Genomic DNA, 17,905 nt, shown 5'->3' on the forward strand with positions numbered 1-17,905 from the left:
AGCCTCTGGTTAATGCAGACTTCACGCAAAATAATAATAATCTTCTGCAATCTTAACTTACGTGGACAGGCGCCAGGATAATGTACGCACGCACACACACGCACGCACACACACAAAACCCGATGACGAGAAGTTATTGAAGCAAGAAGGTCAGTTGGTTGAGTTGAGTTGAGGCTACGGTCTTTCAGTACCTTGTACAATTGATTGCCCGAATGCGCCACCAATACATTTGGGGGGCTGCTCTGTGGTGCGATACATCCCTGACAGTCTCTCGTTTCTTTTTTTTTGGTATACCTTGTCGAGGCTGTTGTGAGAGCCAACACACAACACACATCATGGGGGACATGAGACAAGAGGGGAGGGAGTGGGAAGGACAAAACAGTGGGGAACAGAGACATTAGGAGAACTGTGGAAGGGAGAGGGATGGGACGGGGAACATGGGGAATAGAAGATGGACATTACAGGGTCTTTCAGGAAGGAAAGCAGGGAATTTGAAGGAGGTGAGATTGGGTGGATTATCGGGGGTAGAAAAGATTGAGGATTTGGATGGGGGGTGATAAGAGGTGGTGGTGAACAGCTGTTTTGAAGGCCTGGAGGGAAGAATGGGAATGAATAGAGTGAGGGAGTTTATTCCAAAGGCGGGAAAAAAAGAGGAATGAAAGAGTGAAGGTGAGCAGTGATTCGTGATTTTGGTACTTTTACCAGAAGGGCGTTGTTGGCGGACCTTGAGCGTCCTGCGGAAATATGGTGGGGCCAAATCGCAGAGAGAGCAGGGGAGGGGGCGAGGCTGGAGAGGAGACAGTAGACGACAGAAAGACCACCGACCAACCTGCGGTGAATGAGTGAGAGGCCCAAAGACTCAGACTCATTGCGGGAGATGCCAATGATCCGAAATGCCTTGGTTTCTACAGCGTGAAGCCGAGAAAGGTGGGAGGCAGGAGCACCAGCCCAGAGGGGAGAGCAGTATTCCATCAGGCTGCAGAGAAAAGCTTTGTAAGTGGGCAGGATCTCAGGTGGGCCGAGGAAGGACATTGAACGGCGGAGGATTCCCAGTCGGCGACTGGCTTTGGAGGTGAGGTTTGAAATGTGGCTTTCCCAGGAAAGGTCATGGCAGATAGTGAGACCCAGAAGCTTGAAAGAAAGGACTTCTTCCAGAGGATTGTTGAGAAAGTGGATGGGGGGGGGGGTTCTAAACGGTCCTTTCGAAGAGACATCGTGAGAGTGTGAGATTTGTCCGGATTGAAAGACATGTTCCACATGTTGGACCAGTTTGTGATTTTATCCAGATCAGTAGTGAGCGAACAATCTGATGCTTGCCAGTCTGAGGGATGACCGATGGTACGGCAGAGGGTGGAGTCATCAGCAAAGAGATATAGAGGATTTTCCAGAGAGTCGGAGAGATCATTGATGAAAACCAGAAAAAGAACAGGGCCCAGAACGCTACCTTGAGGAACTCCAGCCTGGACAGGAAGAGGGGATGAAAGAACTCCATTCAGGGCGACACGTTGACTGCGACAGGAGAGGAAGTCTGCGAGCCATGAGTGGAGATGGCCTTGGATACCATAGGAAGAGAGTTTGGTGAGCAGGGCAGGATGCCAGACTGTGTCAAAAGCACGTGATAAGTCCAGGGATACAGCTCGGATTTCCTGTCTGGCATTGAGGACCTCCATCCATTGTTGGGAGAGCAGAAGCAGCATATCCAGGGTAGAGTGACCTGGTCTGAAACCAAATTGATGATCAGAAATCAAGCCATTGGAGAAGAGGAAGGATATGATGTCTGAAGCGATGATGGATTCCATAACCTTGCTGATCATTGGGAGAAGGCTGATTGGTCTGTAGTTGCAGGGATCTGTTTTTGCACCATTTTTGTGCAGGGCAGTGATGTTTGCTGATTTTCAAGCAGATGGCAGATGGCCTTGAGCAAATGAGAGGGTGAATATAACAGAGAGAGAGAGAGCAGAAGAGCAGGCTTTGAGGACACGTGGGCTGATGCCGTCTGGACCGGTTGCAGAATCTGAATCGAGGTTTGACAGCAAGCTCTCCACCTTGTCAGGAGAAAAGGACACAGAGTCCAGAGACAGTTGGGTGCGACTGGGTAAGGTGGGTAGCGAAAGTGATGGGTTTTGGACACAATATTTAGCTGCAAACACCGGAGTTTAGGCATTCAACTTTTTCACTTGCGGTATCAGCAGTGCTGCCATTTGAGGTAATGGAGGGGATGGAGGGGGAACATACTCCAGAAACAGATTTGATTAAACGCCACCAGGATTTTGAGGAGGGAGAGAGGTTTGAGAGTTCAGACTTGAGATGAGAAAGATGTTGTTTTCTGGCTCTCCTGAGGGTAGATGCACACTTGTTCCGAGCTTTATGGAAGGAACTGAGATTGCCCTCAGTTGAGTTTGCTTTCCATGAGGCAAAGGCAAGTTGTTTCAGGACAACTGCCTCACCACAAGCTTCAGTGAACCAAGGGCGGGAGGAAGGGTAGGACAACTGAAGACGAGAGGGGATAAATCTGTGCATGAGGGAGAGAAAGTTTCTTTGAAAGAATTCCCAGGATGAGATGATGTTGGAGAAAGTAGCAATAGGAGACCAATCTATAAGTTTGAGGGCTGCTTGGAGACCCTGCCAGTCGGCTTGCGTGAAATGCCAGACTCGACGCTGGTGAGGTGGTTCTCTGATAATAGCCAAAGAGATGTCCACTTTGACAAGGACGTGGTCAGAAGAACCGATTGGAGCGGAGAAAGAACAGCAGATATTGTCAGGGAAATTTGTCAAAATCAGATCCAGAAGAGATGGAGTACCATTGGTTGAGATCCGGGTAGGGAAGTTGACCGATTGAGTCAGTCCTAATGAGTCGCAGAAAGCTTTTGCTGAGGTGCCATGACAGGTGAGAGAGGTACCCACACCTAGCCAACTGGCATGATGACAAGTGAAGTCGCCACATATGAGGAAGTGAGAGTTTGGATGAGAAGATAGAAGTTGGTCCATGTTTTCAGATAGCGAGGTGTAAATATTCATCACTGTTAGGTGGACGGTACAGTACACATATAAACATGAGGTGGGAGTGGAGGGGAAGCGGTAGCCAGAGGTATTCCTGGGGGAGTGAGGGCAGTGCATGGAGAGTGAGGAATGGAGTCTTTGATGTAGAGAGCAACTCCTCCACCAGGGCGAGGGTCAGGTCTGTCAAACCGGAGGAGTGGAGTAACCAGGGAGAGATATTTGGGAGTCAGACACGTCTTGGGGAGAGGAAAGTTTCTGTTAGGCATATTATGTCTGGTTTGTCAGTGGCAACCTGTATGGAAAGATCTGAAAGGTTTGAGCGAAGGCCCCAGATATTTGAGGTCCATACTTTTAATGAAGAGGTAGGGGAGGAGGCTTTGGGTGCAGAGGGTGGTGGGGGAGGGGAGGGTAGGACAAGGGACGAGGGGGGAGGTAAGGAGTGTTGTCGAAAGAGTGTGGGGGATTGTAGAAGAGCTAGGGGAGGCGGCCAAATGAGGACGAGAAAAGGCTCTGTGGTGCTGCGGGAGAGGGGGGACAAGAGAGGGGGAAGAAGGCAGTTGAGGATTTGAGGAGGTGGAGTGAAGAGATGGAGGTGAGAGAGCAGTGGAAGCAGGCAGCTTTGTGCATGGGAGGGGGGGGCAACTTTGGGAAGGGTGAGTGAGGGGGATGAATGGTGGGAGAAAGGTGAGGGGGGAGTTTTTGAGAGAGGTGAGAGGGAGGCTTGGAGGGAGAAGAGTGGGATGGTTGCTTTGAGAGTGAGCGGTGAGAGGAGTGAGTTGGCGCTGAATTTGGAAAAAAAAAGAATGGTTGATGGAAAGTGAACATTCATAGCAAACTGGGGTTTTTTTTTTTTAAGTTTTAGGTCAGTTCTGCAATTAAACACATTTCTCGAGGGATGCAATAAAGGCGAATTCAGAGAATGGAGAGACGAAATGCTGTAACAGTTGGATTTTTCAGAAAGGTATGAAGGAAAGTTCATATTGAGAGCAGTCTGTTTAAATAGCAGAGTAGTGCATTCTGATACAGTGAAGAGTACCACACGTGTGAAAGAGGAAAATGAAGCATTATAAGAGATCGTTTTTGTTATTATTATTAATGTTTGAGAGTTTTCAACAGATTAGGTCATGGAAGTGTTGTAGAAAAAAAATTGAGGAAGAAGAACAGGAGGGAGAAGAAGAGGAGATGAAGAAGAAGAAGAAGAAGAAGAAGAAGAAGAAGAAGAAGAAGAAGAATCGGAGAAAGGTGGCTTTTTTTATTTAAGATAAGAAATAGAGTGATTAGTTTGGAGGGATGGGGGACGTTAAGAAAGTGGGAAAGGATAGAAATTGAAGAAAATGGGGAGAAAAAACAAATAAACACGATCATACACCGAGGGGAACAAAGGGTAGGCCTCAAGCCTCAAGGATAGGCCTCAAGCACCCAGTAAGACAAGTTCGACAAAATCTTACAAAATAGCATGATTTTTGAAACAAAACCGAACTCGGAACACAGTAACATGCAGGTGTGAAAATAAACAGTTAAAACGGGACAGATAACGACCGGACTCTTAACTTTGAGATCGTCAGCAGGGAGCCCCCAAGGAGACCTGCCAATGCTCCAAACCCAGAACCGGGCTTTGTGGGGCTTCGTGCAGCTAGCATCGAGACGCGACTGTCGGCGTGAAGGAGGGACTTGAATTGGGAGGGTAGAGTCCAGGCGATGACGACAGGAGGGTGGAGTCCAGGCGATGATGACAGGAAGGCGGAGTCCAGGCGATGACGAAGTACAGCGCATGTGGGAGACGAATAAGGAAAGAGAGAGAACGAACGACACCGCTCTGACCTTTATCGGACCCGCGGCGCGAGGTGGGGGGCCACCCCGAAGCGATGCATCGTCACCAGAATTGGGCGCTCTGATTGCCGCCCCCCCCCCCCCCGGCCGGCCGGAACTAGCAACATTCCACTTCCGGCAAGGTGGTCCCAAGCCGTGAAAATGTCTCGCTCTGACCTCACGACATGATATGAATTGCCCAAACCGAACTCTGCATCATGAATTGCCTTGCAAGAACCCCCAGGCCGTGCCCTGACGACCGGCCGAGGGTTGTGTCAGTCCCGCATGCCTGCCCGGGCGCTTCTGGTTAGCGCTGATCAATGCCTGCTCCGTGATGCGCCACACGCCCCGAGCTGTACAGTATGCCTCTGCCCGATCGCAGTTTCGCTGGTCATAGAGGTGAGAATGTAAGATGTTATGGCAAACCCATGCAGACGGTAAGATGTGTCCATTCGTGCCCTGCTCTGCACAATAATAAAGTGTCACGAGCGGCGCAAGGGTCTGCCTTCGAGCACGTTCCGCACAGTGTGTGTGGATTCGCCATGGCCCACGCGGTCAGCGCTCGCATTCGCCCGATTCTGCTATCGTGTGCGTGGGGCTAACACCGATCTGTGTCAGGATATGAGGGTAATGATCGGATATAATAATTAGATGGGGGGTTTGGAGGGAAAAAGAGGATGCCGATCTAATTAAATCCAGAAATGTGTCGCACAGAACATGCCGCTCGTATCTTGCACAATGTGGCATGGTTGTCGTTTCACTATTATCGGCCTCTGGCGATCGAGCTATTGGCACCAAGCTATTGGCGTGCACTATTGGCGTGCACTATTGGCGTAGCTCTTGGCGTATTGACGATGAGCTATTGGTGTGCACTCGCCACGCTCTTGCCGATATTGGGTCATTTGCTTCTGCGTTATGCAAAACCACATCCGTGCAGCCTCTTTAAGAGATATTAATTCGTATGCCTTTTCAATGCAACCGGAAATCTCAACCCAGATCATTGGAAACGTCAAATGATCATCTAAAGCTTGCGGCAGAGGTTCGTCTGAGGATATCTGTTTCCTCGCAGCTGCGCTGTCGATGCTCGTGGTGTCCTCCTGAATTTACTTACATCACAGAAGCATTTGTAACACTCGTAATGGTCCTCTCTGGTCAATGGTCGGTTGAGCGTTATTGCACAATTGTGTATTGTCAATGTCTAAACCGAGATCGGCTGCAGTTTCCGCGCCAACTTTGCTTTTTTTCTCAATCGTTCTTCTTCCAATTAGTTGCAAAACTGACTAATCAAAGCCAGGAGTCATTGGTGAATGTAATAAAATTACTCTTTTTGAAGAAACAATGTGCATAACACATAATTTTGACGAAAACTTGGCAGTCTTCTTATCCGAGTTGCTTGACATGGGCGCCGCCATATTGCATTCACCGGTGGTCATGCTGGATAGAACGTCACTTGTAATTGGTCAATCATGCTAATTAGCTTCTGTTGTACCGTCATATTGGTTCATGAGCGCCAGCCAGAGTGACTACTATATTTGTTATGTCTGTGTGTCTGTGTGTGTCTGTCTGCGTGTCTGTCTGTTGGGTAGTCGATCTATCTACCCTTATTGTCAGGTTTTCCGTCGTTATGTCTGTCTGTCTGTCCAGGCCAGTACTCCATTAATCGTAGGCCGATTTTGATGAAACTCTGGTGGTAAGTTCATATCATGACCTAGTTGTGCGCGTTTCAGAACCGTTGCAATGGACCCCTCGGTTGCCTAGCAACGGGCCTTTGAAATTTTTAAAAAAATCTAAAAAAATAAAAATATCAAAATTCAAAAATCAAACTATGATCGTTTGTGGGCAACACATTCAGCCTCCTTGACAAAAAAAATTCAGCCCGCTACCATGAAAACTGTAGGAGAAGATAGACTTTCAATGAACCCTGGTCGAAAAAAAACAAAAAACGAAGTTCGTTATATCTCGAGACTATGAGTCAGATATACATGAAACTGGTATGGTAGGTTCATGGTATGTCCTAGTTATGTGTGAGAAAGAACCGTTGCTATGGACCCCTCCGTTACCTAGCAACAGCCGAAAAACCTCTAAATGTGGGGGTATTTTAATGAAAAAACAATCTGCAGCATTAACCCTTGAAGCTAGAATCATGAATTTTCTTGTGCTTAATCCTCAGGTCATTCTCCATCGAACGGGCCCATCGCGTCAGGTTCTATTGGGTAGTCGACTACCCATGTTCGCCTACTGGCTTGTCTGTGTGTCTGTCTGTCCAGAGCATAACTCCGTGGACTTTGATCCCATCTTGATGAAACTTGGTTATGTGTTCGATATCAATGTCTAGTTGTGTTTTCCTGGACGAGGGCGTGCTACGCCCATTGTGGGCGGAGCCACGTCCAAAAAATATCCATTTTTAGGGGGTAGTCGGATTAAAAATCTATCTTCTCCTCGGGAATTTACTGAATGGAATGGGTTCTTCGGTATTTGAATAGCAAAACGAATTATCTAAAACTTGTCGTTGTCCGATTTTTCATTTTCGTCCCAAGGTCAAGGTCAAGGACAAGGTCAAAAACTTAGAAAATTGCGAATTTTGACAAAATCATACGACCGCCCAAACTTTGAGAGCTGGGATGACAATATTTTTATGCATAATCTTGAGGTCATTCCCCACCTAAAGTCTTGAAACCATTTTGCTCTATCTCGATCACCTTGCCCGTGGTGCCCCCTTCAAGTTTGTTTTTACACTGATTTCAAAGTATGGATAATCCGAGGAGTGCGAAATGCCATATAGCCTATATGACGTTATATTGTTCCTGGAATGTTCCAGAGGAAGTTTTGCACCAACGGTCATAATCCTTGACCTTTGACTTTTAAAAGGCACAAAGGTCAAATTTTCAAAGTTGTGGGAATCAAACCGGGTTTTCGACCTTCTTCGACGGATTAACTCCATTAAGCTATAGCACGTATCCTGTTTCCTTACTTTAATGTCCACAACATTGTTTTGTGACCTTTAAAGATTATGCAAAGGTGAAATTTTGAAAGTTGTTGAACGAAACCGGGTTTTCGACATTTTGCAGCTAATAACCTGTCACCTGTACCACATCATGTTGATTATTTTTATAACTTGGTCAAAAATGATCACATTGTCTCATCCTTGACTTCTGAAACAATCTACATCGTCAAATACCGCTCATGAACCATCGTCGTCTTCAGACTTGTTCTGTCATGTTTTTTTCTGATTTGCCAAATCTGTCACGTGAGTTCGCGAGCATTTGAATATTCTTCGTCGAGATTTTATTTTATTTTTTTGCTGTGTCGGATTCTGTCCATTTTTTCGATTCATGTGTAATATTTCGCCGTGGGGATAAAATTATTTGAAAAAAAGTGTTATATTTTATAATTACCTTAAAAAATATGAAGTTATCCCCAGCTCTGTAGCATGGATGAAGAAGTTCGGACCAGACGTATTGTCCGCGACACGTCACAAAGCAAATGTCTTCACCATTGATCAATATATGGAATTAACAGAACACTGATCAAGATATGCTAACTGGTGTGGGACTCAAGAAGCAGACGTTTCAGATGTTAACCCTTCATCAGAGCAATAAAGTTGTTGATTTCATCTGCTGCACCACCCCAGCTCGACACTAACCTTCACGGGTAAGAATAGTTCTACATACTACTTCGTTAACAACCCCAATTATTATCTTGCCAAAACGAAGTTTTTGCAAGATATGTTAGTCAGCTTGTATGTTTTTTTTTTTTTTGTCTGTAATCATGTATAAATCACTCTGCAGAGCACAGTTATCATTGGAAATTTTTGTAACTTCGCATATCAGAGGCCTATAGAGGTCCCTTTCAGTGCATAAAATTTTGAAGGTCAAGGTCAAAGGTCAAGGTCACTGTCGCAAATCAGGGGAGTCGACGAAACCCTTATTTTTTGAGTATTTTTGATCGGATCCTCTTCAAACTTCAAGGGAATATAGTTCATGGTCTGGCGCTCAGCTGATTAATTTTTCGTGGCAATTGGCCTTGACCTTCATGGTTAGCGCCTCAGGTCAAACATATTTGACCCCAAGGTCAAATTTTCAAGTTTTAGGAACCATATCGTGTAGTATCTCAAATTGAACACCTCGATTAGTGCTTTCTAGATATGTCAAGCTTGAGACATTATGACATCATTTGGTGACGTTATGAGGCAAACGCATATTTTTCATGGTGACTCTGTAGAACGATTCTCATCGGAATCTCTCATAGGCAGATATTCCTTAAGGAGTCGCTCCTGGTGGATAGCAGCTCTGTTCACCTCAGTGTGACCTTAAAGAAGTCACACGTGGTCACCTTTTGACAAGATACGGGTCACCCTGCGGGTGACATTGGTTTATTCTTTTGTTGTGATGTCAGCTGAGGAAGTTTTTTGGCCCAAGTCTTTCACGAACCGGGTGGCAGGGTATGACGTTTGAATGAAGATGATCTTGGCAGAAATTTGTAATTTCTTCATGGTTCCGGCGATAACTCACCTTCTCTTTGCGAGACACCGAGGGATCTTTAAGGTCCACTAACTACTGCTAGCAAACAAGACCCCCGACTTAACGTCCATCCAACCTAGGGATAGAGCACTCTGTGATGCAACAACCTGACTGCGAAGCACCGATCAGAAAATTTATAGTCGGGTTGGGAATATAACCCAGATGAGACAACTACAAGGTAAGTGCACTGCCTCGGTATCCTCATGCCGGGCTAATACCCATCTGTAACAGTTGGTATTTTCGACTTAGCCAGAAGTTGAAGGATTAGAGTTTGATAATACACCCCTTCCCCCATTCTCACCTCCCCTTTGTATAATCTACCCCATGCTCTTCTATATTTAAGTCTGATATTATATTCGGTCCCGAATCTTGCCACATCTAGGTGATTGTTAAATGTAATCATCCCATTAAAGGCATTTTCAAATTAACTCCAATGATAACTCAACCTAAAGCATTTTATTCAATTTCAGGCAATCCTGGATAAAGAACACTCCTCTGAAAGATCATATTCTGCAACTGGAAACTCCAACGAGGTTGAGGAAGAAATGGATGAAAACAAGAACTGAATGCATTTGAAATTTTCAGACAAACCATTGTTTGATTTGTGGGTGTGTTGATAATTATTGAAATGGAACATTTATTCACTAAAACTTTCACCTTAGTGTTTTGCTGCTGGAGCACTGCATTGCAGAGTATACTCTCCCTTGGAACGGGGTATTTTTCAGGGTCTTGTGTGAATCAATTTCCTTTTTAAACATCCTGTGGATTTTTGGAAAAAGCCTTGGTGCCAGTGTCGCTAAAATTGTGCTTTCCTGGTACAAACATGACCTAAGTATGGTGGTTCTCCGAAGTAAGAACCACCATCTTGTCACAATTCGTTTATGAGAAGCATGTCATCGCAGTGCGTTTGGCATCACATAGAAGGGGGAAGCCCATCCGTTCATCAAAATAAACTCAAAAGAAAGACAAAAAAAAGTTAATTCCAGCAAAGAAGTAGCTGCATGCATTGGAGGCACAAAATAATAAAATGCTGTTAAATTCCTCTGCCATAAAATATCACAAAGTGCCAATGTTTTGGATTTTACCCTTCGTCAGAGCAACACGAGGCTCCAATGAAGAATAACATGGAATAGCAAGAACGGCACTCGGTAGAGCGCATACCTCCACCAGGCTGAACAGGTTACGTTTTTTATCCCACTGATAGGTTCCGCATTTGGACCTGAACTAAAATCTAATCGGCTTGTTCTCGTCACCTCCCCAACTCATGCACCAAGTTGTCAAAACATGTTCATTACTTTTTGAAACATCATGTTATATATCATTTTTAGCCCTATCTCTCAATGGTGAAGAATCCAGGTCCAGATCTTCATAAAAATCTAATCATTTCATCCTTGACACACACCCAATCTGCCCACCAAGTTTTGTCTGAATCAATCCACAAGTTTTTGAGATATCCTGCTCACAGACAAACAAAGACAGACAGGGGTGAAAACATACCTTCGGTGGTGGAGGTAACAAGGAAACGAGTAGACGCAGGAAGAGGCCATTCGGTCCATCATGCCTGCGCCACACCAACACCAGATCAAATATATCTGTCAAAACAACGTCATCAAATGGAAGACCAAGAAGGAACCCGAAGAAGTAAAGAGCAAATATGGAGTCATCAGGAGGAACCTGGATAGGATTCGGGTTTCAGCCACTACTCCACTACCCTCAAACCCATCCAGATGCAGCCAAATGAGCCTGACAGAAAACTTTCTGCAATAATTCACTTCTCCTGAGAGAGACAGATAATGAAAGAGAGAAATAGAGCAAAAGAGATGAAAGAGAAGAAAAAGCAACAATGAGAATGAATAAAGAGAATTGTGAAAAAAATAGAAAGAAATGTGAAAGGAACAACAACTAGAGGGGGTGCACTCGGTAGAGTGCAAAACCTCCGCCGCCAATACTGCTCGGTCACTCAAGTGAACCTGATATCCTATTCATTCAATTTGACGTCAACAGTGCTCACAGAGTTGTAGTTTGCAACTTTCCCTATTTCTTTTACATACTCAATTCATTCGTCATAACTGGATTCCTTAAGACAGAAATTGATTTTACGTGGGTATATCCACCTGAAGTTCCAAAATCAGCCGCAATTATAATTTTGGCATTTTTATTTGTTGGAAATCACTTAAAACATGTAGAAATGCAAACAAAAAAAAATCGAAATTTTTGTTGAAAAAAAAAGTTGTAAAATTTTCTGTTTATTTTTCTCTAACAAATTTAGTTTTTTTTCGTTGGAAATCACTTAAAACATGTAGAAATGCAACAACAAAAATTCAAATATTTTTTCAAAATGGCCGCCATAGCGGCCATATTGGACTTTGGACCAAGTCAAAAATTTAATGGCATGATCCTTGGACCATACCTAATCCCCCCACTAAGTTTCGTTGAAATCCGTCGAGGAGTTTTTCCGTAATACTGTTCACAAACAAGCAGTCATAGACTGGTACTTATGAAATCGTCAACTTCACCTCTGACCTTGTCTAATAAAAGCTGTCTGTAGAGAAGGTAGCGACACAAACCAGAAGTTTCTACGATGATTCTGTACCAAACCATCAAAAATCGAATGTTTGACCTCACTGTGACCTTGACCTTTGACCGATTTTGACCAAAATCTAATCAGCACAAGCCATCACCCTCCTGAATCACGTGGTGTAATTTGACATTGGCAGCTTCTTCCGTTCTCGAGTTATCGTGCCTACAAACAAACAAACACACACACACAAACACACAAACATGACGGAAGTCATCAATATACTTATGAAATCTTTAGATTTCGTAAGTAACAAACAGACAGGGGTGAAAACAGTAACCTCCGTCCATCTTCGATGGCGGAGGTTTAAGATGTCGGGAAGAACCCGAAGAGATAGATTTCAGCAGTTACTCCCGTAATTTAATTTATAATTTAATTGTGGGAATGAGAGAAGGAGTGGGGATGAGAACAATGTGGCAGGCTCAGGGATAGCCCAATGGTGCAAAAAAAAAAAAAATGGAGAAATATATTTATTTTAATCATTAAAAAAAAAAACTTTTTTGAGGGGGAGGGGAACCCTATGTTGGGTGAAGGTAGTTTTTGAGTGAGAAATAGACAATACCCACCACACACTATCCCTTGGCGAGACCCTCACAGACATGACACTCCTCACAGATGCACACAATCATTCATCCATACTCAAGCTACAGAAAAGTTCTGCTGATGTCCCTTTACCCTTCCATCTCTAATGCTTTGAGGTACCTTTATTTATTCGTATGCAGCCTGTAGCTGCTTCGCTGCATCATTTTTTGGGGGGCAACAACAGCAACAGCAACAGGGGCTCGAACTCAAGACCCTAAAACCTTAAGCAAGACACATTAACCAATAAGCCAACACCATGGGCTTCTTTTGGGTACTTATCTAATTATTAAGGTTCCTGGAGGGAGGGAGGCATTAAGGGCTGAATCTACGAAAGGTGTTTCGCGAGCGTCTTGCAAACACATGCCTAACCCTTAAAATAGTGACAAAACCATCTTTGTAGGCGCACAGCTAATCGCCCGTCTAGATGGCAACTTAAGAAGGGAAATAAACAGCCGATTAGTTGTTCGCACAGAAACAGCCGATGGGTTGTGTGCACAGAAACAGCTGATGGGTTGTGCGCACAGAAACAGCCGATCGGTTGTGCGCACAGAAACAGCCAATGGGTTGTGCGCACAGAAACAGCCGATGAGGTGTGCGCACAGAAACAGCCGACTAGTTGTGCGCACAGAAACAGCCGATGAATTGTGCGCACAGAAACAGTCGAAGAGTTGTGAGCACAGAAACAGTCGAAGAGTTGTGAGCACAGAAACAGCCGAAGAGTTGTGCGCACAGAAACAGCTGATGAGTTGTGCGCACAGAAACAGCTGATGAGTTGTGCACACAGAAACAGTCGATGAGTTGTGCGCACAGAAACAGCCGATGAGTTGTGTGCACAGAAACAGCCGATGAGTTGTGCGCACAGAAACAGTCGATGAGTGGTGGGCACAGAAACAGCCGATTAGTGGTGCGCATAGAAACAGCCGATGAGTTCTACACACCTTAGTTATGATTCAATGCCTTTCAAACATTTATTTTATTCATCTTGCCATGTAAGAGGTTACCTAACCGATTCACCGAATTGGCCTGCCTCGCGTACATCATTTTTTAGCTCGTGTGAGCCAATGAAGGCAACATGTCAGGAAAGAAAAGAGGGACACTTTTTCATTCGAGCAATGAATGGGTTTCATCGAAATAATCAAGGTTCACCAAGAAACAATCCAAGACAGGAGAAGTGACACGGCTGCAAATAAGAAAAAGCAGCTCGCGTGGGAAGATATTTCAAAAAGGATGGCGGCCCATTTCCCAAAGCACCCAGAATCATCGACCAGAGACTTCCAAGAACTATGGAGGAGAATGAAGACGAAGGCAAAGACACACAAATTTGTTATTACCAGAGAGTGCACCAGCACTTTCTGTAGGGATTGCGTGGAAAAAAAGTTGGCCCCACCAACTACATACAAAACGAAAGTTGGAGTATCTTCTCTAAAAAGTCACTTAGACTACATATGAAACCCTACCTGGTCTGTTCAGCTGATTGTCGAGGCAGGGATCACTTTTCAGTACTGCAGACCATGAGGAAAATCAAAAAATAAGCAAAAAACCCGAGATCGGTCAAAACCAGAAAATCTCGCTCATAATAATAATAATCATCATCATCTTCAACCGGCCTATTTCCAAGCTGCCTCTCTCAATGTCAATGACTGGTACCATCTGATAGTTTGACTTGGTGCAGCATCCTTTGCTATTGTAATTTTCATAACTTGAAAGGATTCCACAAAAAGTACACAAAAGTGCATTCCTTTCTTGAAGAATCGGAAGGGAGGGGTGGGCGGGACTATGACTATCAATCAGCCTGATTGGGGGGGGGGGATTATCAGGAAGTCGTTGACAGCAACAACCGACACATATTCCTGTAAAGTACTTACGATTTCGATAGTCTATGAAGTATGTATTACAACATTTGTAAGGACGAACTGTGTTACAAGGACGAACTGATGAGATTTTGGTGAAGATCCGGATCCGGATCCAACTACCAGAATTTTTAAAGTGATTCTTCACCATTGAGAGATAGGGCCAAAAACGATATATATTACGATATCTCAACAAAGTTGTTGACGGATTCAGATGAAACTAGGTGGACAGGTTGGGTGTGCGACAAGGAAGAATTGATTCGATTTTGGTGAAAATCCGAATGAGGAATCCGGAACTGATAATTTTTAAGTGAATCCTCACCATCGAGAGATGGGGCCAAAAACGATATAGTACTGTATAGCATGATATTTCAAAAATATATTGGGCCCAATATGCTCTCGTGGATCAAGTATTACGTGGCGGAGGTATGGGCTCCACTGAGTGCCCTTTTAGTTTTAAAAGTTTTTATTACTCGTCATCGTTCTCCATAGGATTGCATCTATCCTAGATGATTCTCAATGCACGTCGGTGAACTGTCCTTCCTATTCTCTTCTGCATCATCTCAAGCCCTCCGAATGCATCCATACAGTGGGACCCACTTAATAGAATCACGGTTAATAGAATCACCCGTATTATAGAATCAAAATCGTTGAGACCGATTCCATTGTATCTAAATGTACACAATTTTTCCCGTTTATTAGAATCAAAAACCCGCTTAATAGAATCAGCTGCTGGCCATACACTTCGACAGTTCAGCGCCTACTGGCCGCACAGTTCCAACTTTTGCCACCAGGCGGCTGATGTCACGCTAAAATAACGCTATGCCACTACAGTGATTTCGGTAGTCATTGTCCAGATAGGCAGACGGCTGACAGCTGCAGTCTAAGCACTAGGCGTGTCGTCATTTCCACGATGGACAGAAAACGAAAGCGGACGGATCGTTCAAACATTGATAAAGCACAAATCCTGAGGGACTATGACGCTTTGCCCAGAATGAGCCAACGAGAAGCTGCAGACAAGTTGGAAATTAACCAGCCGATCCTATGCAAGATTCTGAAAGATCGAGAGGCCATTCTGAAAGGTCAAGTGGATTCGTCTTCTTCTCAGAAACGCAAGCGAAGCGGCAACGCACCCGATGTCGAATCAGCAATGGTCAAGTGGATTCAAACTTCTAGAGAAAAGGAAGCACCGCTTTCTGGACCTCTGATGCGGGAGAAAGCGGCTCAGTTCGCGGAAAAGTTCAACAACAAGAAGTTCAGTGCGACAAACGGCTGGATTGACCGGTTCAAGAAAAGACATGGAATCGTCCACAAGAAACTTCACGGAGAGGCAGCGGCGGCTGACGTAAGAGGGAAACAACAATGGCTGGACCACGTGTTTCCGGATCTCGTAGAAGGCTTCACGGCTGATGAGATCTGGAATGCTGACGAAACCGGGTTGTATTTTCGGGCCTTACCAGACGGAACGTTCCTCTTCAAGGGAGATCAGCACTGCGGTGGGAAAAAGCCAAAGGAAAGAATCACGGTGCTTTTTTGCTGCTCGATGACTGGTGCTAAGCGTCCTCCTTTCAGTATTGGTAAAAGCAAGAATCCACGGTGTTTCAAAGGCCTCAAAACAATTCCAGTTCGCTACAGAGCCAATTCCTCCGCATGGATGACAGGTTTCCTCTTCACTGAATGGCTCGATGAGTGGAATCGCGAGCTTCGGCATCATGACCAGAAAGCGTTGCTTCTAATCGACAACTGTCCGGCACATCCCCAATCACTTCAACTGTCGAACATTACTGTGGCATTTCTCCCGCCGAACACAACCTCTGTTCTTCAACCGTTAGATCAGGGAATTATCCGTTCATTCAAAGCTCATTACCGCCGTGACATGCTACGAAAAGTGCTCACTGAGATTGACAACGAGGATGGAGCAATGACAGCGAGTGACTTGGCGAAAAAGATAACGATCCTCGACGCTATGCTGTTTACGGACGCAGCATGGAATGATGTGAAGACTACCGTCATAGTGAACTGCTGGCGCAAAGGAGGAATTTTCATCGGAGCGGCAAGCGAAGGCGAAAGGGTCGAGAGCAATGACGACGACGAGTTAGCCAACCCTCTTCAAATGGATCCCGACCAATGGCAGGACTTCGTCAACATAGACGCCACTATCCAAACAACAGACGATGATGTCACAGACGAAGCCATCGTTTTGGCAGTCCAACGCGAAATGGGAATTGCTACTGACGCAGACATGGCGCCGACACTAAAGTGGAGGAAGAGGAGGAAGAGGAGATCTCTGTCCCGACCATCAAGGAAATGATGTCTGCAGCTAAGACGATCAGGCTTGGTTTGCTATCACATGGGTTCAGTGACATGGCCTTCCTGCGCAAACTTGACAAGGAGGTCACCGCCATTGCCACAGACTCGTTAAAGCAGGCAACAATCGACAATTTTTTCATTACAGAGTAGGCTCATCGACAAACCTATGTTGTTTTGCTTTGAAAAGTACATATGTACTGTACGTGTAATTGTTTTATTTTCAGTAGTAAGTTACATTGTTTTGAGTAAGTGTGTCATATAAATCAAACTAAATGCTGAGTATTTGTCTCCGTATGTGTACTCGACATTTGATCCGCTTGATACCCCACAACTCTGGTGAACTCAGATATTAGAATCACCCGCTTATTAGAATCAAATTTGTCCGGCCCAAAGTGATTCTATTAAGCGGGTCCCACTGTATTTAACTGCAGGTGGAGTGGTAAAAAAAATGCATTTCATAATTGAATGGAAAAGTGATGATGGAGGGCATGACAATTGTGAATACGACACTGATCGCTCCCAAAAAATATAAATAAAAAATAACGTGTACGGTGTATCTCATCTCATATATAATTTGAAGTTTTTGTTTGTTTATCTGCACATGTTAATCTCCTGAACAGTGAAAGATAGGAGGAAACCTCTGCAACAAAAAGTGTCAGGACGGGCCCTGGGAAGGTTATAGGCGAAGTAGCGAGGCCCATCGGCCAGGGGTGTTTTCCTCTCACCAACCCCCTTAGGCTATGATTGCCGTGACTCAATAGAGAACTGATAGTGGGCTCACATCAGACCTATGTACAGAAGATTAAATTCATTCAAAAAGAACGCAGGCAACGCAGGGTGCATTCAGCTCGTATGCTTTAATATGTACGCGGCATCATTGCGTTTTTAATATATAAGATTTCCAAATGCTGATCGATTGCTGACTTGTATGAAACGATGCAGTGTTTCTACCTCTCTTCATCCCATATACTGATTTCTTTGCAGAGTGACTGCAGCTCTCTCCTGACCAGAAGATACCAAAACAGTGGGAAAAGTTTCTGCCACGTGGTGAAAACAAAGAAAACCTTCTTCAGTTCCTCTTTGAAAGATGGTGCAAGTCCTCAAAAGAGATAATTGATTAATATACCGGAACACTCACAGTTGCACATGGAAGTGAATGTCATGCAATTTGTCAAAATGACAGGAAGACAGATATAGAGGGTGGCACCACTCTCAGCACTGTTCTCTGCCCAGGAAGAAGCTGACACAAGACTCTT

The 17,905-nt window shown here is 44.7% G+C and overlaps 1 protein-coding gene across 9 annotated transcripts in view; it reads left to right on the plus strand.

Moving 5' to 3' along the window:
- LOC147015662 (synaptic vesicular amine transporter-like) overlaps nt 1-17,905 on the plus strand; it is a 226,965-nt gene that overhangs the window by 208,109 nt on the left and 951 nt on the right. For 5 of the 9 annotated variants that reach the window (XM_085848017.1, XM_085848023.1, XM_085848022.1 and 2 more), the window contains one exon: nt 17,634-17,905. This exon is cut by the window's right edge. In XM_085848017.1, coding sequence (XP_085704143.1) covers nt 17,634-17,762 — 129 coding nt within the window. In that variant the 3' untranslated portion in view covers nt 17,763-17,905. Of the gene's footprint in view, nt 1-9,799; nt 10,110-17,633 lie in introns of those variants that run through there. The other 4 variants (XR_015049778.1, XM_085848019.1, XM_085848018.1 and 1 more) reach the window with 2 other exon arrangements.

The sequence above is a fragment of the Eptatretus burgeri genome, chromosome 12, assembly GCF_056783735.1.
Source record: "Eptatretus burgeri isolate ZD-2024b chromosome 12, Ebu_testis_v1, whole genome shotgun sequence".
In the NCBI taxonomy this organism is placed as follows: Eukaryota; Metazoa; Chordata; class Myxini; order Myxiniformes; family Myxinidae; genus Eptatretus; species Eptatretus burgeri.